The following is a 27105-nucleotide window of genomic DNA, read 5'->3' on the forward strand; positions in this document are numbered from 1 at the left end:
GGCCCGTCCCAGCTTCGCTCGGGTAAAAACATAATAAATTATACCCCTAAACCTCCCTCATGAATCACACTATCTATTAGTGAAAACCGCATGAAAATCCGTGCAGTAGTTTTTTGTTTATCGCGAACAGACAGACGCGGTAGAGAGCTTTGTTTTATTATCATAGTAAAGATTCTCCTATAAGTTAGTGTATTTGATAGGCATCCAATTTATATAAGTATCTCTAATCGACGTACGCTTTAAGGCTGGTAATGTGGTAAATCAGCTAAAGATAACCAAGTAGCATGAAAAATCATCCTTTGTCGGGGACGGCGAGAAAGTAACAGGCATTATTGAAAGATAAATTCATGTTTATAAGCCAGACTAATTAAGTCAGATTCAATTAAGCGCAACACTCTTGCCAAATTTGAACTTTTAGTGCGAAGGTACACGGTAAACAGCTAGAAGTCAGGTATGATATACCTATATCATGTACCTAAGTATAGTAATAGCAAGTTTGGATATATAATGTTTAACAGGTAAAAATGTGAAAATCTGTCATTTATTTAGCAAAGTTCACTGAGATACTAGTAAACAGTTGGTCATGGTTCGTCCAATCTTTTGTTCGTCTAATCGACGCCGCCGTGTCGTCCATTTTACACAGTTTGTTAACTTAGTGGAACAAATACTTTTAAAACGCAACTTGTTTCCTGTCTTAGTGTTAAATAACTGAAATATTCAGCGTTTTCGAAGTACATTAAAATTAAAAAATACATTTACTTTCCCCAGTAACCTAAATTGGTAGAAGATATACAAATAGTTTGCTTACTTTCTATTATAGAATCATCACAGATTAGTGGAGACTGGAGTCGCCTGGCCTGTATCATAAAACTCTAGTGCTTTTTCTCCTCTTCAGATGATATTAAATTAGAAATGAAAAAGAAGCAGAATGTGACCTAACGTAAAAAAAATAAGTACGTAATATTACAATAGATAGGTACTTATCTGATTTACCTGGTGTTGTTGTTTACTAATAATTTTGTTGGCATCGCAGCTCGTCATTATGCTAAACGCCGAAAGCCGGCAACTCAATACATATTCAGTGAACATTAGCGGCTTTGTTACGTCTCTTAGATGAGCTGCAGAGGTCGACGGACAAAGCTGAGGTATTCATGAGGTTATTTATTTCGTTTTCAAAGTCGTTTCCGACTAATTAATTAATCTTCGTACGAATTTCGGACTTTTAGTATCGAACTGATCTTGACAAATTTAACTGAGCTCGGTTTCTTCCTCAACCATAAAGAATCAGAGCTAAAATCTGCTCGCATACTTTACCACTTCTGTGCGGGATGGCATAAGGGCATCCAGCCACATATCATCCTTGACTACATTAAGCCAGCACTTCTTCCGCCTAACATCACAAGTAACTCTTATAATAAGAATTTAAAATATTTATAAAACTTTGCATCATTAAAATTGGAAAACACAAACAGTGTTAGAACAGCCGTTGAACGAAATGTTTTATGCTTAAATATTAAAAGTTGTAAGCGTACAAGTTGCCGAGTTAAGGAGGCGAATCTGCTAATCCCCGCTAGTCTGATGCTGACAAATGTTGCTGTAAATCGTGAGCTAGGATTCCTTCCAAATAATACGCCTCAAAAATTGTAATCAGTAAATTACAGTTTGATTTATAAAGGTACCTAAATCTTGATAATTATTTATTAACTTGGTGACAGAAACCTAATGTTCAGTATATATGACAAACACTCCGTTTTCATCACATTAAACTTTATAAGTAAGTAATCCATTATATTTTATTACTTCACTTATTAAAGCAATAAAGTGGCATTTTATTGTCAATTTTGTTGAATGCAAAATTTTGTTGAGAGCAAATTTTCGTAATTTTTAATAAATATATGAATATTTATTCAGTTAATTTACATATTTTCTCAAAACATTTCCCTTTCTCAGGTTGCTGTCACATTCATTTTACGACAAGATAAATAATAACCAAATATTCCGCGAATGAATGGAACACAAGGTATGAATTATTCATTTTCTATACCAATCAATTCCTTATATTTGACGTCCTCTATACAGCGTATATTTTCCTTGGAAACGATTCAAGCTTGGCAAGGAATCAAAAATAATATTTTGAGATTTTACCAATTTTTCATTTCACATTACTATTCTTACTTTTAACTAAAACAAAGTCAGCAATTCCAAAACTGAGACTTTTTATAAATTACAACAACAAAAGACATCTACTATTAGCAAAAATAAAAGAAAGTGTACTTATAAAACTATATTACTTAATTATTAATACGTAACGGTAATACACCAAGAGGTTACTCGCGACGGTGGTCGGATGTCGACTGAGGTCCATTTGTCCATGGGATACACCCGCAAGGGACGCATACACACAAGCTAACATTTACTTAGTCATTATATGTGTAAATCGCTACATTTACATCGCTTACATATTGGTATTTAATCTACATACACGGTAGAAGCACTTAAAAATATCAAAAATGCACCATATTTAGAATCGTTTTAGACTATTTGTACTTAAATAAGAATTCGTTTATTATTCCGTTGCTTAGTGGCGTAACATGTACTCGTATAAGCTCGTAGAATAGCTTTTCTTAGCTCGTAGAATAGCTTAGTAGTAAAATGCTACGCCTTTTACAGATTCATTAGGAACTTGCCAAAACCGTTAATATTGCAAATGAAAGGATATTTGAGCTCTTTCTGGTAAAATTACTGGTTTATCTACATAATATAGTTAAATTAATTGTTGGCGTGGTAAGGGATCTGGTTTTTATTTATTGTATTAATTTTAAACTTAATTTTATTTGGTGTATTTAATTTAGTAAATACCAACTAAATAAATATTTTAAAATAAAAAACCTAACAATTTTCAATTAATATTTTGAAAATTTTTGTCTAATAGCTGCCGAGGCTATTCCTTACCCGCGGGAGAATATCGAATGGTCCCTTTCTAAATCGGGTTCCGCCGACAAGGGACTAATAAATATTGCTTTTGGTAAAAATAATATATTGAAATATGAACTAATTGCACCATGGAAGTTAAGTGAAAACGATTGACAAAAATATTTTTCGCACGGTTCATTCGTCTCTGTGAAACGGATGCCATTAGCTGCTTTTAGCCCTGAATCCATTTGGAATATTAATAGACTGCCTCTCGATCGCGAGTTTCTGTCAATATCAGCATGCGACCACGGCATCCCATCCAGGACACGGGGTCTTCCGAGGCAGAGCAAATATACAACGACATTTTTTCCAATCACATCGAGAGAAAATAGGTATACAAGGCATAAAATTATTAATTTGAAATAATAACTGCACGATATGTATCTATATAATATATGTATTGAATCCCGACTCAGTTTCTCAATCCGAAGCAGGATATTACAACCACATTCCTCTCGCTCGAGCTCACAATACGTGAAGAGAATCAAACTTGCAACGTCCGGGACTGAGGAATGTGCTGCAAGCGTATTTCGAAATTTGCTGAATTAAGTAATCTATATCATCAATATCAACACATATAATAAAACAGTAGAAAAAAAATCTATACATTGAGTAAATTTATATAAAAACAAAATTAGGCGATAGTCATGGTAACAGAGTAAGAATTTGAAAAAAAGTATGCCTGTTTGTCTATATATATATCTGTCTGTTTGTACACACTAATTTCGGAACTATATACTGGACGGATTTGATGAGACGGATTTTTTATATAGCAATTAAGCCTGGGCAAATGATTTTGAAAACTGGAACACCTCATGGAGAACAATTATGGTACAAACTATAGGAAATATAGAAATGATGCCCTAACAAAAGTTGTTCAGCCTGATGAGCATTTTCTGTTGAAAAATCGAAAATTTGGAACACCTGAAGAAGAGTCATAATGGTTTTTCAGTTCTGCATGTCTAGTTATCGTTACGCTTTGTCGGTACAATAAAATTCCTCTAATAATTTTGACTCCTTACCAAAAATTGTTCAGCTAGTACAAAATAAATAAGTTTTGGAATGCGATAATGAACACTGTTGTAAAGTCTTTTTTTTTTTCATTAAGTTTGTATGCACATAAAAAAACAACATAAACTAATGTTGTTAGGAATTCCTAACAACATTAGGTTGTTTTTTTATACTTATTCAATTGAGTAAGTAAAAATATACCTATTAAAAGGAACTAGCTTTACCCTGGCTTCACCCGCATGAATTTTCCGCGGGAAATCCTTGAATGAAATTATGAAATTCTCCCGGAATGAAAAGTAGCCTATGACCTTTCCTGTTTTCTTCTTTACTACGGCTACTTACTTTTCTTTTTCACTCTTGAACTACATAATGTAGCGTTTGAGCAAAACGCAATCCGCAGAGAGACAGCATCGAAGCAAACAAATTGTTCACTGAAAATTAAATTTTGACTCCTGCCCCGAGCCGCAAGCGATTCAATAGTCAAAGCTGTGAGTACTGCGCGGGTTCAAAGGTTTGGCATGTGTCCAGTTCATACTGGCGGCTGGGACCGCGTACCAAAATATAGACAGTACAGAGATTAATATAATTTTCCCCCGAAATTTATACGTCTATATTGTGTCTCTATTCTACACGATCGATGGGTTAAATCTCTTGAATGTAACAATTTTAAAATTAAACAAGATTAAAATAAAAATTAAAACAAAATTATCCAGTTTGAGGATTGTCTTTAGTAATGAATACGGTTATAGATATTTTTTCAAAATTAGAAGACCAACATTCTTTGTATGACTCAAACTCCGACATATCAGTAATATCACTGATCAGTCCCATCGAGTGTTAGATAGTCTAACATTCACACACGTAACACGTTCCTAACGTCCACACATGCTGTCTGCTTTACCCATAACATGTACTTACGCATCATTAAAAAAAAGAGACTACGTGTAGACGTAATGGCGTGTTACGTGTTTTATGTTTCATTATAGCCCCCAAGAACCTTGTATTTTAATAAGTTGTGTTTATGATCATATTTCTACAAACTTGTGACTTTGTGTCTGGACCCCTCGCGACTTATTTTATAACTTGTTCTATCGACCAAGCCGCCACCGTTACGCCCATTAAGCACATTATCTCTCTGCCGCTTTTAGTTAAAGAACATAACATGCTAAACTTTATCCACTTAGACCACTAAGTTCACTGTTTTATGTAAACATTTAACACGTGTTTTTGATGCTGATAAATATATAAAATAATCCACAAGATTTTATGTAACACGTCAATTTAGCTCAAACGACAATAACAACCTAATATTTAACACTCTTTCAAATTACTTACTATTATTCCCTATAAATCTTACTTTACAGAACAAAACCGGTCGCGAAATTTGTAAATCTATTTATCTGATTCCAATTTAATAAAAATTCAGTTCCAGCATTTCATACTTTACACCCACGTTAGAATTCCCATTGAATTGTGTAGATTGAATCGAAAGGAAAGGAGAAATAACAAAAACAAACAATAGAAAAAAGCTTCCGTTTTCGGAGCGGACGCCGACCGTTATTTTTTTATAACGTCAGCGTGTCTGCGGAACAATCCATACCAACCTACACTTCGATATACAAGTTGTACTGAGAGTTCGAATTGGAATTTTTTAGTTTGTGTGAATGGATACTGTAAGTTAGGGCACTCCCATACGCTCCGGCGAACGCGGGCGTGCAGAACAGTCTTTGAACAATTTTATTCAGTTCGAGAACACGGAACTCTTTGAATTCGCGGGATTTTAGATTTTTCACCTTATCTTCGACTAGAAATGCTTTTAATAATATCACTTCTGTTGGTTGATACACTTTCTACGTAAGTATTACTTAATTAGCTACTCCAAATAATTTCGGCATTTTACTGCCCACATTTTGCTCTTGTGTTAACAAAAATAACAACATCATTCTTTTATTTATGTTTAAAACTAAACCACGTAAGATTGCAAGTCATGAGATTAGCAAAAAACACAATAAAAGTATAACTAATCTTCGTTAACGCTGCGAAGACGTGAGTGCTCAGATGCAGTAGCCGGGACTTATCACGATGTTCCAAACTTCCTAGACTAATTGTCTGGTTTAGACTACGCTACGTATTGCTCAAAACTCTCGGGATTCATAAACTTTCAATGCGACGTAATTATGATAGTATTATTTTCACGAATGTTTATAATATTTAAATATATACTCGTATTTTGTCTTTTAAATTAAATAAGTATATTTTTATAATTCGTTTTCGTGAGAACTTCGAGCTAGATACAGTGGATAGTTTATTCGAATTTTTGAGTAGTAATTTTTTATTATTATAATTGTGGAAAATGTGGGTGAGTAAATTATAATCAACATAAAAACAAGTAACCCCGTTGAGGCTATCACTCTCAACAAAGAGTGCAATGAACTAGCAAGTAATAAAAAAAAAATGTCGTTGTAATAATGTTGACCATGCATACCGAGTGTGAGATTAAACGTCTTCCGGATGTTTTAATTAGCCTTATTAATATCAGGAGAGCGTGCAGACAGACTGCAAGTGGGTGCAAGCGGGGCCTCGTGCGTCGGCAGCGGTGACGGAGGCTGGGCGGGCGAGAGCAAGGGCGGGCGGCGCGGGGTCGGGCGAGGGTGCAGGTGCACCTGGGCGGCGGCCGGCGCGGCGCCCGGCGGCCCCACGTGCCCGGGCTCAGTCGCTGGAGAGCCGCCGCCGTCATCGCCCGCTCCGCGCTGCTCTCCGCCGCGCCGACAGCGACAGGTGGCGCTCAGCGGCGCCGACGCCCGCCGCCTGCGCGCTCCACTCTCGCCCCTCGCGGCCCAACCAACATCCCATCTCAAAATGTATACCGCTGGCTTTAAATAAAACATTGATAATATTAGTGAGATGCAGATCAGTTGATAATGAAAAATGTTAGTTGATCTTGTGCTTTCAAAGCTGAGTCGTGATTTCAAGATGCTGTCTTAGTTTTTTGGATTTTAAATAGATCGTTACCAGGAACCAGTCTGTAAGTACTATTAAATTGATTAAATTTTACTGTTTTCATGTAAAAAATACAAATCCCTGAAACACCAAAGAGCAAAACACCAAGAAATACAATTTCGCTCAAAGCAAGCATGTGTACATAATTAATTGAGTTTAGGGAGAGCGAACAATTGGTTCTTTACTGGAATATTATTCTACTAAATCTAGTTTACTGATGTGAACAAAATTGCGTTTCAGTTGAAAAAGGGCAATTTTTATTGAATTTAGAAACTTGCGTTAATTTGTACAATCCAAGTACACACATAATACCATTTTTTACTTATTTTACTAGTCACTAGCGGATATCCATATAATAAAAAAGTAGCCTATGTTACTCCTGAAGATATTCTTCTGTCTCTACCAGAGTGGATAAATAGAACGTAATAAGGAAGTATGGAAGTGTGGATTACAATTTCTCCGCACAACTAAAATCTCTCGAAATTCTACAATTTATTTGTGACCATGCACTCAATGACAGCTCATTTTCGTTATATCTTAAAGGAAGTAGATTGAACATAGTCAAAGTCATTAACAAATGGGGACCACAAAAGAAGATAATACTCAAAATAAGTATTATATGGTATGGTAATACTCAGAAGGATTTGATTCCCAGCCGGAAATTCCTCAATGTTAGCGTATCCGGTTCCCTGGATAAATTGTTCGAGTAAGACGAAAGCTAAAACCTCCGATAAAATATTTTTAATGAGATAATGTTTCATACAAACGAACTACTTAAACGCTTTAGTAAAAACATCATTAACAATGACAACGCTCTATGTACTGTTGCGAAAATAAGCGCGTTGATTCCAAAGGATCGACGATAAATTTATTTAAAAAAATCAAATAAGTTTACGTATGTAGGTACTTGGTAATTAAATGTCGATTACAGCTACGAAGCAAAGAAGATGCTAAAAATTGAAGATTTCATGATTCATAGTATAATAGCTAATTTGCAAACAATTTTGTGCTCTCATTAGATACAACACAAAATCTGAATAACGTAAATTATAAATGTTTCTAAAAAAATATTTTTGCAAAATGCCTACGGAAAATACCTACTTTGATCCTATAACTCCCTAAAATGTTTAAGTTGCTGCGTTATCTGAAATGCTGAAATTTACGACAGGCCGCCGAAAGTCGTAAAACCGCATAATGAACGGCTTTATTTATATAGTTATCATCGGTTTAAGTAAATAGCAGAATCTTATCACTTACAACTTTGCCAAATTATCATAAATTCTAAATATATTGGCGAGAAATTGATAAATTAAATTGATAATTCATCATGTGGGTAGTCACCACCAATATAGTTACCACACACATTTGGATCCTATAATAGTTGTTTCCTCTTCAATTAAATCTAAAACCAAAAATATAAGGGGATCTAAAAATATAACGTTCGTTTTAATTTTAATCATATTTATCAAATCATATGATTAGAAACAAGATTTATGATAATTACATAATAATATGAATATATTAATTAACTACAACTCCACTCTGGCGTAGTTAATGAAAAACATGAGTAACTTGTGTTGTCCTCTCAGCAATTGTTTGGACAAGTGGAAATACAAAATAATGAGTTTCAAAAAGGACATTGGCGATGGCGATACACCTCCGTCCGTTTCACGTTTTCAGTTGCGGGCCACCGTATTGTGAACCACCACCGTGTTGTTTTAGCGCGTGTGAGGCACGTTTAACCGCTTTGCAGAAAAAGGATTAAATCGAGTTTACTTCGGATAAAACCCAGAAATGGAAAGCTTTTTATATGGTTTGGTTTTAGCCATGTATTACAAAATTTCGCTACAGTAAAAGTAATTTTTGAGAGGAGATAATCGCATTATTCTTATCAGTTAAAGAACATTTCAAGATTTTTTTATTACATTAGATAGGACATTTATCATACAACAATACATCAAGTACATTCATAAATGAAAAAGTAATTTTGATTTTAATTTTGATATAATTTCTAGATTATCGCTTCTCAGACTTGTATATAAAAGTGTCGACCGTAAAGTTTTAGGATGCCTTAGCCTTTGCTAAATGAAAAATGTCTGTCGGAAAATATTCTGAAATACACACAAAGGCCAGTTTGCGCTGAATCATCTCTTTGAATTTGTTACACTTCCTGTACAGTAACGATAAATTTTGTTCGGCTTAGTATATTATTTTTATTACGGACTAGTGAGCCTGCCCGGCTTTTCATGAATTAATAAGACTACTAGTTGGATAAGAAACTTAATTCGAGTAGAAAATTGAAGCAATTCTGAAAACCAATCTGGATTAAACTAATTACAAATCATTTTCTTGCAAATTTACCTTTAATTGATTTTACTGAATTAAGGGACAAACTAAAGTATGTCTCATGGGTTCTGGAGAAGGTACGAACTCTGCTCTTAACGTCTGAAAATATGGTTTCAAAGGAAACTAGACATTTTATGCCTAAGGTGTAGATTCCTTCTGAAAATTCCTCGGATATTTTAAAAGTGTAGGTATTCCTGAGAGGCTTTATAAAACTATGCAAGGCTGTCTTTATATAATTATATACTTATATCTACTAAATGATTATGATCTACACCATAATGTAGCTTTGCCACTTTTTGATTTACCATGTTTCTAATTGCCAAAAAATCTTAAGTTTTTAAGAAGTAGGCTTTTTAATAAAATTTTTCGACGAAAATACATATATGCTCAATATACAAAAATATAAAAAATGTGATATTGAGAAGTGGTAAAAATTACCGCGGAACAATGGAAGTGGGAAACATTAAATCTCTTTCAAACAGAAATCAAAATCGGTTTAGCCGTATGGCTACTACAATACCACGGATAGACATACAGATACACAGAGGTACACAGATATGTAAAACGTATATATATAATCCTTCTTTAATGGGGTGTTAAAAAGCATCTGATTTGTTAGTTTTCTTTTTTGTTAATCTATGGAATTGATTCGTTCAAAAAAAGCGTAATGTACAGTTTACAGAAATAACAACCCACAAAAACGCTTCGTCTAAAATGTGCTGTGAAAATGTTTGAGTACCTTAATTTCGTTACGTGGTGCATCTGAAAGTCATTCTGCTGCAGCCGTGTATCTACAATAGTTACAAAAAGCTTTTCAACTACTTCGTATGATGTGGGCCAAGTCAAAATACTAGTACTATTACTACTAGTAAAATACTAGTACTAGTAATCTATTAATCTATATACAATAACACAATAACTGACGGAGATATGACGTTTACAGTTAGGTATTGGACAAACTGGGAGCGACTTGTACTCTACGTGGTTTCTATGTGGATTCTTCAATAAAATTTGATAATAATGATATTATAACATATATTTTTCTGTCTGTCACATATAATATAAACTAGGTAGGGTAGGTATTCGTTTATAAAGCTTAAATATTCATTTTTTTAAAGTAGTAGACATTGTGTACTTTCATGTAAATTGTTTTTGGTATAAAAATGTTGAAACTAAAGAAGTTCATTAGTGTGAAAACTAATAAAATTTAATGTTTAGTGCCTTGCTAGCACGACGGATTCAGCTTAATTAAAATTTATGATTGCATGAAACTTTTCAACGAATGAAATCGTTGAGTTCTCTATAACTGAATGTACGTGCTGCGTAAATTGCTTAATGTCAACATCTGAGATTAATATAATTTGTTATTATGTACCTTTTTAGGCAGTTTTTCTCGTCGAATGTCTATATCTTATTAATTCTAAAGTTAAACACTGTTACATTTCGGAACGACAAATGCTGATAAAAACCGAAACTTATCATAACAGTCTCTATGAAACTGATTTGGTAAGCAGCTAAGTAAATCAATTTTACTAACATTTATCAAGCTTCTGAACGAGATGGTACACGTAACTAGTGTTTCATTGTAACTAAACACTTTGCGCTTTAAGCTGACATAACTAAGATTAACGATGGTTCACAACTATATTTTGGCGTCTCCAGGCTCTAGGGGCGGCAGAGCACCGTCCATAAATTAGAGTCGATGGTTATGAGGCCGCGAGTGCGCTGCGTCTATTGTCGTGACTCTGGCCTCCATCTATCATAGTGTCGCGAATTTTATTGCCTTTTCTTATTTTATTTATTTTCTCCTTGAGAACAATTGACGTTAATTTTACTTCCGACAGAATTGTCACTATAAAAAACATCGTGATCGTTTCACTTTCATTGCTTTTTAACAATGTCGTAATTTAAATCGTTTGTTGTAACGCCACGGATAACGGTGATAGAGTTCGATTCGTATTTTGAGTTCTCAATTTAAATAAATAATAAAAAAAAGAAAATATATTTTTTATACAATGGCTGAATAGATTTCGCATCACATTACGATTTTTCTTTCTTTCTTACACATGAAAAACGTAACACCGTCTAAAGATTTTTGTTATAAAGTAACTTTTCTTCAAAGTTTGCTTTGAAACGTATCACTCATACATAAGTAAGTGACGGGCCGAACGGGGCCATATCCGAAGCAGTCAAAATGTTCATCAGATAACCGAACTATGACAGTTAATGTCAGATAACAATAATTTTGATAGCAAATACCACGCCACAAACTACAGGGCCCACAAAGAACCCTTGTTTGCCGAGCAATTAAATCTGCCAAGCTGTACCCAAATTCTCCGAATATCATTTGAGCTGGCAACGTGACCCCCGTCAGAGCCCGGAGCGTCCGGAACCCGCAACAATGGGCGCTCTCTCGATGTTTCAGCGACATCGCCATTAAATAATTATGGTACGAATAGCTAGCTCGTTTATCTTATTTCTTATGGCTCCTTCCATGCTTGTCTGGGAAAAATATATTTAATGCATCAGGTTCACCTTCTGAGCAGATTGTAGAAGTCAATCTAGGGAAAGAATCTAAATTTAAGATTCTTTTCATAGGCGATGGGCTAGCAACCTGTGACTGTTTAATATCAATTCCAGTAATAATCTCATCATACTGATAAGCGTGGCGTTTGAGATTCGCAAATGTTTGTGATGAATCTGTACCATTAATACATAACTCCATGTATACTTAATAAAGGAAATTTTTCAATATTTGTAATCCATATGAAGGGATTATGGTCTCAACCATACCCACATCCACAAACATATGGTAAGTAACATTATAGACATTATACATGATACAGACCTTTACGCAATCCGTACATTTATTTTTAGATCTCCCTCTCGCCTTGTTTCCATTTACTCCTTTAGTTAACGTAACAAAATGAAACCTTCATGCAATTGGGGCAAGTCGGTCTGACCCCTTCCTATCTAATCTTATGAAATAGACTAGTAAACTTATCTGTAATAAATAGAAAACATTTATTCGTTTTTTTTTTACATGTACTCGTATAGTTGATACAGCCTTATAAAATAAATAGATCCACATGTTAGCCAAGTCAATTTGACTTACATGCTATTTTATGGCCACGTTTGATTCAAAAGATAGTGTGTGTTTTTATTCTACAATATTAAGTATTACTTAATATTAAGTATAAAGATAAAATTCAGGAGTAACATAGGCTACTTTTTTTTCGATCGAAGCCGGGTCGAGCCGCTAGCGCAGAAATATTTTTGAGATCCCAATATTTAATATTTTAGTGATATGTTTATTTACTGGTACACACATCAATCTGTACTTTCTTTAATTTATCCATGCATCGCGCATAACCAGGCAAACAAATTAATTGTTAGCCTGTAATAACCGTTAAATACAGGCCACCTGTTGTATACCCTCGTCTGAGATGATGGCAAGTTAATATTGTGATGTGAAAACGAGTTCCCGGAGGAGCGCCACTGTTTTTACTTTGATTATAACCTTGAGTTGATGGTGACGTCACACCATTTATTTTACCGATTCCGTCGTTCCTCTTGGCATTTTCTTTTTATGTTTATGAAAAAGAAATAACACATATTTTTCCTCGAAAAGGCATTTTTAATATTGTATAGTGTAAAGTTTACTTTTTCCCATCACATCCAATACAAAGAAGATTTTAAAATAATCAACATTATATTCCTGTATCTAATTTAAAGTTTATACTTGCTTTAAATTATTCAACTATACTAATGTGACAAACAATACAGCTAATTAGTTTGTATTCACATACCCTTAATACATTCAGATAAAGTCATGTCAGATGCTTTTACGCGACATGAATAAAATCTTACACCAGTGTTAGCAATAACACACTCGATGTGATGATGTTAATACAGTATCTATACATTTAATGCAGGAATGTGGTAAATTTATCCCATTCGATTTGAGATTGACTGACCACGGCGACAATATAATAGCCATTACATGTGGCTACCTACATACAATACAACCATTTCATTACCATATTGTTTTCCGCCTATAAAGTCCAATATTGACAAATTGATTTATTAGAAGGAACGATCCATTTACATAGTCAATTTGCCGCAAATAATTCATCGTACGTATGCGAAAATTAATAGGACTATAGTGGAGACTGGCAGTTTGGATATGCATAGATATTACCCATTTGAAACCCATTAATAAACTCCAACATACCACCAGCCAAATTCAACGCTAAACTACTCCGTAGCAGGAATTTAAATGGATAGTTGTGGTCCGACAAGAACTTTGATATCTACTAGATAATGACTTTGAAAGTTTAAGTTTAATTTAATACCACACAAATTACTTTTCAAACAGAATGTCGTCGCGGTATATATTTTTGTGCACTATGCACATAAAATGTTTTATCGCTGCAAGTTCAGAATATCCAATATTGGAAAATGTTTATTTAAATTACATATTTTGCGACTCTGTTGTGGTTCCCTCGTTGTCGAAATTCAGGCTTCACATTATCGTATTGCGAGTTTTTGTTATACTTGGGCAAATATGACATGAACACATTATTATGTAAACTGTGTTATTAAAAACGCTGCATTAGAATTACAGAAATACTTTAATTTACAATTAAATCAAGCAACAATATTAGTACTGAAATATAAAATAACTATATAACTATATAATATATATATACTGATCTTATGTAATATTACATAAGATCATCAAAATTAGATGTAAAATTTTAGGTAAAATCCTTTAATGATTTTATAAGCTTTTTATTAACTTACAATATAAATCAATTTTGAAGCAGATATCTTCAACCGAATGAACTGAAATTTTGTGCACGTTTGGTTTAGATAACAATGCATTATTATGATATGCTCCAGACTTGGGAACTCCTCAACCTTTTTTGATAACTGTGTTGCTGTACAGTCTTGTTAATGTTGTTGTTATACTCTTGCAAATAATTTATCTTTTTCAATGTTTGTCAGGTTGCGGTAGCGGTCAGTGCCGGTGGAGCTGCTGGCATGTCGCGGCGATGACGAGGCCCGCGCTGCGCGGCATGCCCTGCTGACATGGCTCGCAGCCGCTCCGCCCTCCTTTCGCTGGCAGCCGTCGCAGCACTCGCCGGTACGCACATCACATTCTCTGATACAACAATGTCTTGGGCTGCTAACATTTTGCACGATTTACAACGTGACAACGTAAGGAAATAAATTTCTGATCTGATCTACACTATATGATTTTATTTTTTTGCATTACATTTGCCCACTTACAAACGAAAAACTTGGCTACGACTCGTGGACAGTTGCATTAGCTAAACTACGACTCGGACACAGTTACTACAGCTGAGCTACGAGCCGTACACAGTTGTTACAGCAGAGCTACGAGCCGTACACAGTTGTTACAGCAGAGCTACGATTCGCAGATTGTTGCTACAGCTAAGCTACGACCCGTACACAGTTGTTACAGCAGAGCTACGAGCCGTACACAGTTGTTACAGCAGAGCTACGATTCGCAGATTGTTGCTACAGCTAAGCTACGACCCGTACACAGTTGTTACAGCAGAGCTACGACTCGCAGATTGTTGCTACAGCTGAGCTACGACCCGTACACAGATGTTACAGCAGAGCTACGACCCGTACACAGTTGTTACAGCAGAGCTACGACTCGCAGATTGTTGCTACAGCTGAGCTACGACCCGTAGAGCGTTGCCACAGCTAAGCTACGACTCGTAGACAGATGCTATAACTGAACTACGATTTGTAGACAATTATTATGTTTCAAACATTGAATCAATTAACAACTCCCGGTCAACAAGTGATAAAAGTGCCTTTATTATAACGAGATGGATATACTTTGGCAGTGTATTCATTCAACAGTCAATAACCATAGTAAAATATACACACTATAACGCAACTTTATCAATAAACAGGAAACTGGAACAAAGTCAATGATTTTAGGAATTCTGAATTTATCGGGTTTCCCATAAAATAAACCCGCAAGATTTATTTCGAATCTGGCAGGCATTTTACTACAAAAGATAGCGAATTTCCTGAACCTGGTCATCCGTGTTTTCTAAAATATTGTTTTTGTATAGCGCAGAACAAAATATTTTTTGTTCGTAGTATTTTTTTACTTCAATAACATAATGTATGAGCACATCTAAAAAAGTGTAACAATTTTTATCTTTAGTCATAAATGTATTCAGTTATGTTGTATATACATATAGAGATACTGGTGTGATTGGTAGAGTTAATTTGAAATTACACAAACGTTATATTAAAACTAGCTTTTATGCAGGATTATGGGGATTTATTTTTGGGGGCAAAATCGGCCTATGGGTAACAGTGGGCCTTTATTCATACCAAATTTCATTAAAATCGGTCCGAGATGTACATAACACTTAGACAGACATACGGACATACTTCATAATTATAATAGTATGCACATAAATTTCCACTGCATCTCGGGCATTATTAGCGTACCTACATATTACTAACTATATAAGCTTAAAATGTACTTAATCAAAGTAGCACCAAACATTGCTAGTGAGTGCTTGCTCAAATCAAAGTAGCACCAAACATTGCTAGTGAGTGCTTGCTCAAATCAAAGTAGCACCAAACATTGCTAGTGAGTGCTTGCTCAAATCAAAGTAGCACCAAACATTGCTAGTGAGTGCTTGCTCAAATCAAAGTAGCACCAAACATTGCTAGTGAGTGCTTGCTCAAATCAAAGTAGCACCAAACATTGCTAGTGAGTGCTTGCTCAAATCAAAGTAGCACCAAACATTGCTAGTGAGTGCTTGCTCAAATCAAAGTAGCACCAAACATTGCTAGTGAGTACTTGCTCAAATCAAAGTAGCATCAAACATTGTTAGCGAATAATGTGGTGATTAACCACAACTTGTTGTAGTCTTCATAATTTATGTTCAATGTAGTATTTCCTGTGATGACATGAAAGTGGGAATATTAGCGTAGTCACATATGCTAGTCGGGCTGGGATAAATGTAGCTCCATTAATCAAACAAATAGTTACAGACAGATACACAAATAAAGTGTTTATTTGTGTCGGCAAGATAAATGTTCTCTATTTAGTGAAATATAGGTACAGTCCACAACTTAATTAAATTCACGTCGCGAAATATGATAATTTGTCATTTGTATAATCGCTGTTTCTCTAAATGATTAATACAGAAACACATTAATTTAATTATTGATAGGATAAAATACCACTCAGATGAACACTTTTCCGATTTCTTCCTCAACCATAAAGCATCGAAGCGACAGTCAATATCGCACCCTGATCCGATATTCAGCTACATCTAACTGTAAATATATTGAGAGACTAATTGTTTTGTTGACTGTACCTACTGCACAATGAAACAAAGGGCGTCATTCTAAGCACTTTCTATCAGCGGTCGTACTTTGAAAGGCGCTGTCTTTTCGCCTTTCTTCCTCACCGCTTTATGCTGGTCTATTGAATTTCACGGTGGAAGATAACAATTAAATGAATATGGCTAAGTATTTCCAAAGTTATGATTTGATTTAAAATCGTTCATAAATTTTCTATAATAATAAAAAACTAATTAAGTAATCGATTTTTATGTTTATTCTAACTTCATTCTTTACTTCTTGAATACGTATGTGAAGATTAGTCTTTATCTAATACGAGTATTATAGCCACATATAAAAAATATTGCATACATAGGATAAATCTACCCAATACCATAACAGATTTCAGTTGAACGAAAAACAATTTCATATTTTTTATTTGAAGTAGTACTAAATCAATTCAAGCTACCGAAATGAATATCCCGTTAGGAATTATTATTTCACTGTAATCGAATACTCGCAATATCACTTAAACGATCAAACGAAAAGGGACGAGGGCCGCCAGACAAACATCATTTATGGCGCTCAGAACTCTTTCATTGCTTTTGTACCAAAAACGATCGTGTTTCATCCGAAAATAGCCGTGTTTTTATTAAGGGATCCGAATGTGTATATTGCATTTGCAATGTCATAGTTCTGTAATATGGATAAGTAAGTTGTAATTTATTGAAAATAGCTTAGATTTATAGTCATTTCAACTTTACGCAAAAATGTAATTCCTAGAGATATACATAATGAAAATATTACATATCAACTATTATTATTTACTAGCTTTTGCCCGCGGCTTCGCCCGCGTGAATTTCATAAAATCTCAGTAATTTTATCGCATACTCTGTAAGACTGGTAAACATATATGATTCAAATTCGCATTTTTCCTCATCTTTAATTCAATTTTCTGTTTCCCGCTGCGTTCCCGCAAACTTGTCCAATCCCGCTTCCTGCTATGTGATGTAAAGTAGATATCCCGTACAGTTTCCTACATATTGTGCCATCATGTTTTTTGCAATGTGTATTATAGCAACTATACTTTATGTTGCAAAATCAAATCAAAATCTATTGAGAAATTAGGCCATCACAGGTACTTTTTCACGTCATATTCTAAATTAAATGATGTTAAACAAAGCAAAATATTCGAATTAAAATGAATACATAATTTCAGGAAATCATTTATTCAGGTTATTATTAATATATCAATTGATCGCACGATGCATAGTTACAAACCGCATAGATTTAGTTGATTAACATGTCTGTGGTGCTTAGTATGCCAGCGTGATTTAATATCTCCGCTAAGTATGCCAGCTATACATTATATTGTGTTATGTTCAATAACAACACAATTTAGTTACGTAAAAGCTATAAGTACAGCTTGATATATTATAGAATGTATGTAACTAGATCGCTGTTTATATTCATACAATTTTGAGTTGAAAGTGGAAAATAAAAGCTTTACAAGTTACTAATGGATTTATCCCTCATACTTGAATACAGATTCGATATCATAACATGACTATGATATCGAAACTGTGTTTAAATATTCTACTAATGAAAATTTGAAATTTTTATTTGTAATATACTTACCTATTAAAATTATTTTCACTATCACTATTATCATTTATTACTATCACTTTATATTTATACTATCACTCAGATATTAACACAGTTTATTTACTGTCAGTTAGTCCCAAGATTCATACGAACTTATATCTTATATTTTTGAGTCTTTTTTGACTTTGGAGAGATTTCAGTAATAAACTGATAGATTGATAAGTACTATCGAGCAGTAATGTAAGATTAATATATGCGCAGGGTGTTGTGTGTGCGCGCCGCAAGGCAGTGTGCAGGGCGGCGTGCAGGGCGGCGCGCAGGTCCCGCCGGGCGTGCCGCACAGCACCGCGCCACCCGCCGGCGTCGGCGGCGTCCGCAGGTACCCTGTCCACCATCACTCACATGCCTTATAACCACCGACATTACACGACACTCTGAGAGCGTTTGCACTTGTTAAAATATCTCCTCAAATCTGTTTAACGGACAGGTAATATTACATCAAGAATAAAGGACTCCATTTTCTCGTTGCGTCCTCTTTTGTTTTAGATAGTTTAGTCCTGTGTTGTTTTAGATAGACGATACTGTGCATCGACAATCGTACAATGTTTGCGTAGTTCTGCGTTGATCCGTCTACGAATGGCAAAGCAACGGCGCATATCACAGAGCTTAGCGATGAAATAAGAAATTGTTCGGGCCTTAAGGCCTCGTTTGATGACACGTGAGGCGTTAAGCATTACGCTGCCCAACCCTGGCAGCGTAATGCTTCGCTCACCACAAAACAAACACGTGTATTGGCGCCTATCCATGAACACTCTGTAGAAATGTTTTTTTTTTTCAATAAACTTGCAATGCGTTACACACCGCGCGAAATAAACGAGGATATTTAACAAACGCTAACGCTCTTTAATGAAACTTAGTCTAATTTATCATAGATTGTAGATAATTGTTAATGAATATGTGGTTGACAATAAGTAGGTAGGTACTACAGTACCAGATTACAAAAGCACATATTAAAACTGTGCACTGTATCGATTTTTGTCTCATTGTCAACCAGACGTCAACATTCAACCACGTTTACAAAGACTAATATTACTACTAATACTCGAGTTGATACGGTGTTCATGCTTTTCCTACACGTGTGCTGTCACCTTTATCCTAATTAGGTAACGTACAAAATATTTGTTAAGCATCTGTCATTATTTGTCCCCAACAATCCTAGTAGCAAGAAAGGAGTAAAGTTCGCAGTTGCAATTACATTAGCCCCGCCCCGGACATGTCACTCTAACTAAACTCATCCGCGAAACTTGGCGGGACGGCAGCCGGTTGCACTAACTCAAGCTTGGCTAATTTATAACAGTATAATAAAACCTTTTTGTGACGGAAACTCGAGCGTATTAAAAAAGAAATGCTCCGTAGATTAAAAAGGAATAACAATAGAGGATTTTTGGCAGGAATTTCATTGTACGTTATGAACATAGTAAGTATAAAAAAGGCACATGATGTTGAAATAGCTTATGCTGCCAACTTTATTAAAGATACAGATAATAGAGCAATGTTACACATATTAAAACATGCTGTTAAATAAAAATAACTGAATCTAAGTAATCTATATATTTTGAAATTTGAATTAGGTACGTTAATTGATTTCAGTGCAACTGACTGCCTACATTATCACATCTACATCTTCTCTAAAGCGACATTATTATAATGTTTATAACATTATATAATACTTAGTAGCAGTTTATCATACTAAAATCGTTAGATACGGATCACATAGAACTCACATGATTTAGCAGTTCGATATAGGTAGAATGCTGCTAAAAATAGAAAAATATTTTATAGAACATGTGCCATATCATATTCTAATAATTGAGCAACTAAATGACATAATAAGTTACTACGTGAGAAAGTATAAATCGTTTAAAAAATCTGAGGAGTTTCGTACACAACCGGAGCTTCTTGCTCATACATAAGCAATAGATAGTAAATTTCCTAGAACACTTGCGCAGCTTTGGAATAATCTGCAAAATACTGAATATTACAGTTACTAGATTTCCATTACATGATAATACTTACTACATAGCTCTTAACAATGCTTCCCCAGAACAGTTGACGATTAAAGCATAGCATGTTTTAGGCAGTATTCATACTTACATCAAATCTTGTTATGAAACAAATTGCCCAATACAAAAATATGCTACAAACCGACAGCACTTCTGTAAATAATATAGTATTGAATAAATAATGCGACTATGGACGAGCCGCGGAATATTTTCCATTCTCATTCATAACGCGACTGAATAAGTATTATTTTACTAGGAAGATATTACTGAATAAAAAGTGAATAACGAGATACACTTGTTAGCATAATGGAGTATCGCGATATTGAAATGTATTGTTTCAAAGTGTCGTAAAGTTATTCACTATAATATACTAGCAACAAAACATTTTCATTGAAACCTTGTAACCACATTTGATGTGAAATGTAGGATATGAAGCAGCACGTAGGTACGACAACAAACCGATAACCGAGACAGATATCGGATCGCCCCGCAATCTCCTCTCCAAGGCGCGCTTAAGCTGCTATCTAAAATTCGAAAATAAATCTGTGACATTAATATCATTTTACTAAATATTTTTTATCATATCTTAGAGCTAAAAAATAATATTGTGCAAATTGAAAACAAGAAGCAGAAATCAAGACATTGCTGAAATTAATTAAAATGTGAGCGAAAAAAAATCATTATTATGTATATGTAAAGCTGAGATACTGTTCATACTAGCTTATATTTCCGGCGATTCTAAATCTATTCCACTTCAGTGAAGCATACAGATAGACACACTGTCTAGAACAACTCGTGTTAAATTTAACACGATCTTGCAAAATGCATCAGACGTTATGCCCGGAACATGGTTAAAAATGTAACTTCTACGCTGCTAGGGTTATTTCTGAAAAGCATTACTGGAATTTATTTTTCACAGTTATTTGATAATTTTCTTTCTCAAATTACTGTGAATCAAAAGATTTTTATCTCTAGTTATATTTTTATTTATGATCAAGATCACAAATACCTGATATGGGCACAGAGGTATTTGTTGTTGAAAAGATTAATATTATTTTTCTCAGAACTATATAGGTAAAATATGTGCGATCTTTAAATTGAATAACACAAAAGTCACCACTTTTGTTAGATATTTAAAGTTATTTTTTCTTCATGTTAATTTTAAAGAATTCACACTGAATATCACTTGTACTATTTTATTATGCGCAACATAATGGCTGCGACGAGACAACGTAAGTAATTTATTGCTTGGAAAATGTAATTACAGAAAGTTTTTTATAATTAGGAGCCACAGCAGAAATCTGTCTGTTAAACATCTATTGTTGCCGATTAATGATTTTAATATAGTCCTGCTGCATGAAATTAAAACTTTACATCATACTTGCACGTTTAAACACCAATAATAGTTTAGCATAGGCTAATGGTGCCAACGTAACTAAATACTTATTGAATAAAAAAGAATAACTCATATATATAAGTATATATTATAATTCGATATATTAACAAGTATACATATTCTTTTTACAATAAATTTGACATTCTATTTAGCAGACTACCTTTTTTGTATATAAGTACCACAAAAATATATAATAAACTTAGCGCTTACACCTTGATATACAAATTATTGTTATTAGGTACAGGGAAAATAAGTACTAAATACAGACAATGTAATTTTTATCTTGTAAGTCTATAAATTAGTTGCGAAATTGAATTGTTTTATTGAATGTCATTTTTTTTCTGTGTTTGTTTACACAGCAGGTTCTTTCTATTATAGAAGTTGTGAAGTGTAACACTTTTTACAATGCCCATGATTTATAAAAGATGTTCTGTAATTAATTTTTTGTAAAACCATCAATTCGCTTTAGAACTTTTTTCATGATTTTATCACAGTAGTTATAACTGCATTCGCATGGAACACATTATTAGTTATGTACTCGTACTTAAGTGCACGAATCGCAATAAATATCCTGAGGACGGAAAGTTGTAACAATTCAATTTCGCTTTTTTGCTGTCATCATTATAGTCCTGTATGGGCGGTAAGCTTCGGCATTGAAAGTGGTTGGCTTCGCGCCAGCGTTGCGCTCTGAGCATCTTCGGCAATTTTGCTGTTTTATTAAAGAGTGATTTTTTCTTATTATTGTAGATAGATTTATGATCGAGTTAATATGCCTCGTAGTATGAACATGGCGGTTATTTGTTAAAGTATGGCATTTTTGTGGGAACAAGAGCATATTACATATTGGTGGTATTTGTCGCAGATTCAGTCAGTATTCCAGAGGGCGCGGCTACCGGGACTGGCGCACGCGCGGGGACCCCACGCTCATCAACTCGCTCTGGCGCAGTCGGCAACCGCTTGGTATCCGAAAACAATTAGGTAATTTAGCCTTATTTTTGCCTATATCATTAAAATAAAAATATATAAAAACACCGGCTTATCTGAGGGTGGATAATTTAATTTTTGTAACTCAGTTTACCAAATCTATTGAACGGATATCGAGAGAAATATACAAAGACATACACAAAGAGTAAAAGTTATCACAAAACAAAAACAGACAGAATTACTAACCCTGTTATTCATAAAAAAAAACTCTAAAGTAAAACTTACAACAACATAAAATATACTCGGCTAAGCTAAAATATATTTTGTTAATATCGCACTTTATAATAATTGAAATTGATACAAAGAGAAAATATATTTGAGCTTCGAGTATGTTTTAACTTTTTTATGAATAGCAGGGTAAATATATTAAATACTGTGCCATTGATAAAATAATGCTATTTTACACAAGATTAATCTAGGGCAGTGTGGATTATAGATAATGTTTATTAACCCATATGTATGCGATCAGGAAACGCGGAGGTGTATATAGTGTTGGCCCTCCTAATCGGGTTCGTGACGGTGGTGGTGGGGTGCTGGCTGTCAGACAACTGCTGGTCGCCGGAGCCCGAGGACGTGCTGGCGGGCGGCTGACCAGTGGCGGCGGGCGCGTGCACGCATGTGTAGCGCCCGCCGTCCGCGGCGCGCGACAGCGTCTCCGGCGCCGGCTCGCTGTCGCCCGTGCTGCCGCCGCCCGCGCTGCCGCACGCGCCGCCCCGCGCTCCTGCCTTCCTCCACGCTGCCAGACACCTTTGTCGTGGCACGTGCCTCCGCCTCCCCTGTGACAGGAGAAACGAACCTCCAGTTTTTTGACAGGAGCCTTTTCATCGCTCTTGCCGCATTCATGAAAAGACTAACGGGAATCATATTTCCACTATAGCTAACGGTGGACTAAACGACAATGAATCAATTACTTAGAGATAAACGTTGTGTGCTACGCAGATGTGTACTTTGTGGAAAGTGTCTTCTTTGTGAATCGGTGATAATGATAACGTGCAGGTAATCGTTTTAGTGAACTGCAAGAGCTTCGAAATAAATTTGTATGTATTCACTTTATTATATTGTATGAATGTAATGTATGTAATCGTATCAAAGGTACCTACCACGTGATGTATCTGTTACTGAGCGCCCGGGATTAGCCAATTAGAAGACTCACAGTACTATTATCAGATCTATCATCGTAGGGTACGCTTTTAGCGATCTCTCTAATTTGGATTCACCTGACGTAATTTTACCTGAAATGTGGTGCGGCTATGTACTTTCTCTTTGCACCACTTACTATTGTTTCTAAAAGTATGTGCCTTGAAATGCTTTCCTCTACTTGACTCGTAGATAAGAGCGTGTTTTGAACCATTTAGAAGAATTTCTTCTCTCTGTCTGTATGGACAAGTAATCCCATAAGTGCAATACACATCAATACCGTGCCTTTACCGTTCTATAGACTTTGAGAGGGACGTAATTAACAATAGATTTTAAAATGCGCTTTCCTTGGTGGAGAGTCACCTACCAATGATTAATTTTGTATTTTTGTAAAATGTCCAGCTTCATTTCTTTATTTTCATCATTATTTAAACCCGTTAATAGAAATAATAGAGGAAAGTGAATTAGGACCAAAATCTTTCAACTAAACGAACGTCAATTGGAAAAAATATCTTTTAAAATGGAAATTGCCATCGCAATAGGATAAGGCTCAATTTGAGAGACAACGACATAAAACGTGACTAAACGTAGCATTTTGATAATTTTATTTTGGCAATTTTGTATACATCATTATTATACATTTATGTAAAAAATTAATCATTGAAATGATATACCAGTAATTTTAGATATTTGGTACTTAGCTTTTTAAAAATTTTGTCCACTACAAAAACGATACCTACCTATTTTAAAACAAATATTGGATAAATTCCTAGTCATATTAATATATTCATTATCATTAATATAAAACTCCTATAAGTATGAACCCCGAAAACACTCCTAGAATAAACACCGTGAAGTAATTTCACTAAAAAACAATGCATGGTACACGCGCTGCTTGAAATTACATCGCTATATCGCCTTCTTCAGAATCTGGGTAATGACATCGACTCTCTCGTCCTATGGCACAATCTCTTTTGCACTTCAACTTCATCTTTCGTTTACGTTGCGTGTTTATGAACTCGAGAATTATAGTGCTAAAATATTGTACAGATCATAAACGTAAGTCGATCGGATCGTAGATGTCTGTTACTTAGAATGACAGTAGATAGAAGCTTTTACATTTAAAATCACTGCGGTAATATTTAAGCTGTATAAGTAGGTAATATTTGATAGGTACGAAGTGCACGAACATGGTTTGATCATATTAGGATCATTTTAAGGTTTTTTATTGTGCCCTGTTGGTACTTTGTGATTTAGGCATGAATGTATGTAATTTAGATTAAGAAGACATGAATTAAAAAAGGTTTCGTTATTCTCCAAAAAACAAGACGATAGAAGAAAAGGCATATGTAACATCGAAATAATGCAAGCTATTTCTTAATAAAATATAGCCTACTCATATTATCATTTTTCCCAATGACACCATAAAAGTTTCAATTCAATTCAACTCCGCGAATGTCACAACTAAATAATAATAATTTAATTATTAACAAAAAATTCATACATTGTAATTTGTATGTTGTAAATCTGTTCATTAAAGTTCGTCATAGCGTTAAGGAACCCGACTGAATAGTCAACTTTTTAAGCACTGTATAAATAAAACCTTTTAGCAATTAGCAAAATTAAGGTAAACATTTTAATCGAGTGAAAAACGTCGATGACTGAGGCCTATCTCAAGTCTAGGCATTTTAATAACATTAATGTATATTTAATGACACAGCTGCGAGTAGGGTTGTCAAAAGTTCCATGAGAAATATTAAAAATCAGTTGTGATTGAATTAGAAATAAACTAAATATTTTTTTTTCAATAGATTTGGCATAATCTGTTTATTTTCTTTGAGTTTTATTAATGCGTGTTATTAAAAAAAAGACATGAAAATCGCCACGGATAATTCTTCTGTTTTATTTGTTGAATTTAAAACATTTTTTATTAATTTACGTTTAATAATGTAGACCATTGAAAAAGAAAACGCTTTGGCAAAATAAGACTAATAGCATTTTGTGTCATTCTAAATAACATTCACTTAATTTTATTTGCAATGTAAGTAAAACCACAGTTAACAGTGTAGGTACTAGTGTACACCTCTATTCATTATTTCACCCTCAGTGATTTACGATGGTATATTTGGCAATCCTAGTCACTGCTGTGGTCTCTTAGATACCCTGTAGTTACATTTTATATGAGATGGAGTGCTCCGCTTGTGTGGACGGACTGAAGACTACACTACAGGCCATTTGTTTTAATCCCTATCTGATAATATAGCTCATATTTTATTGGTGTATATTTATTAGTATTGATATTAAATTGTTGTATCGTCGATTTTTTTCATTACTTAACAATATATCGATATTTGTTAGAAATATTGTGAAAATTTGTACTTAATCGATTGCCATTGCATGTATTGTATGCCCCTATCTATTTTTGTACTATTCCTAGAATTCTAATCCATGCGAATTTAAATCATCTTACTAAGACGTTAAATCTGTTCTCATGTACTTTGTGCCAAATTTCGTTTTATATGTGTACTATTAAAAATGTAAATATTTTATAAATTATTTGGTATCATTCACATTTCGCGGTCTGACTGGCTTGGCTGATTTAGGAATTGAGAGAACTCATACGCTCAAATAATATTTAGCGATATAATTATATACATAATGTATGTCATTATTTGTCACAAATAAATTCAAATAAATGTAATAACATAAACCAGCTGTTATTATTAATGTTTCGTCAGATATTGTTGTTATAACAAAAAATGTTGCACTCCGGGAGTATACCGGCAGAAGTGAAAACTTGAATATTAACGTTGTGCACTTTTGACGCCTTACAAATTTTCGATCAGAGTCACATGTCCTGACACAAGTTAAACATTTTTTACCAATCACAGAAGTGCACAACGCCGCTAAAGAAGTTTTCACTTTAAAAATCATATAGTAACATAAAGCAAACCGCATTTCAAGATTATCTAGATAGGTATGATAGGATAAAATCTAGCCACGGTAATATCACAGATCTGTTTATTGACGTTAGCTAAAGTGGGTGATATGGGGAAGGAAGTGGGCTAAAGGGACCACACAAACTGTTTTCATAGTAAATATAGGACATGAGGCGGCGCGCAGTGACGCTGACACAAAAACCTTTCTCGTCTGACACTGCCTATACATCACGGTGTAAACCCATCTATACTTTTCTCATCAGCGTTATTAAAAGAAGTCACACAAGCTTCGAGCAAA

General features: G+C 34.5%; 1 protein-coding gene across 2 annotated transcripts; it reads left to right on the forward strand.

Moving 5' to 3' along the window:
• Positions 1–6634: 6634 nt before the first annotated feature.
• Positions 6635–26610, forward strand: LOC128673938 (uncharacterized). Of its 2 annotated transcripts, none has more exons than XM_053752117.2 (5): positions 6635–7009; positions 14341–14479; positions 18550–18667; positions 22628–22725; positions 23201–26610. In XM_053752117.2, exons 2-5 carry the CDS (start codon positions 14425–14427, stop codon positions 23320–23322), a joined length of 393 nt encoding a protein of 130 aa, XP_053608092.1. In that variant the 5' UTR covers positions 6635–7009; positions 14341–14424; the 3' UTR covers positions 23323–26610. The 2 variants fall into 2 exon arrangements, with proteins under 2 accessions (XP_053608092.1, XP_053608091.1); XM_053752116.2 differs by having other exon boundaries at positions 6642–7009; positions 22610–22725.
• Positions 26611–27105: the final 495 nt, after the last annotated feature.

This window comes from Plodia interpunctella, chromosome 11, assembly GCF_027563975.2.
Source record: "Plodia interpunctella isolate USDA-ARS_2022_Savannah chromosome 11, ilPloInte3.2, whole genome shotgun sequence".
Taxonomy (NCBI): domain Eukaryota; kingdom Metazoa; phylum Arthropoda; class Insecta; order Lepidoptera; family Pyralidae; genus Plodia; species Plodia interpunctella.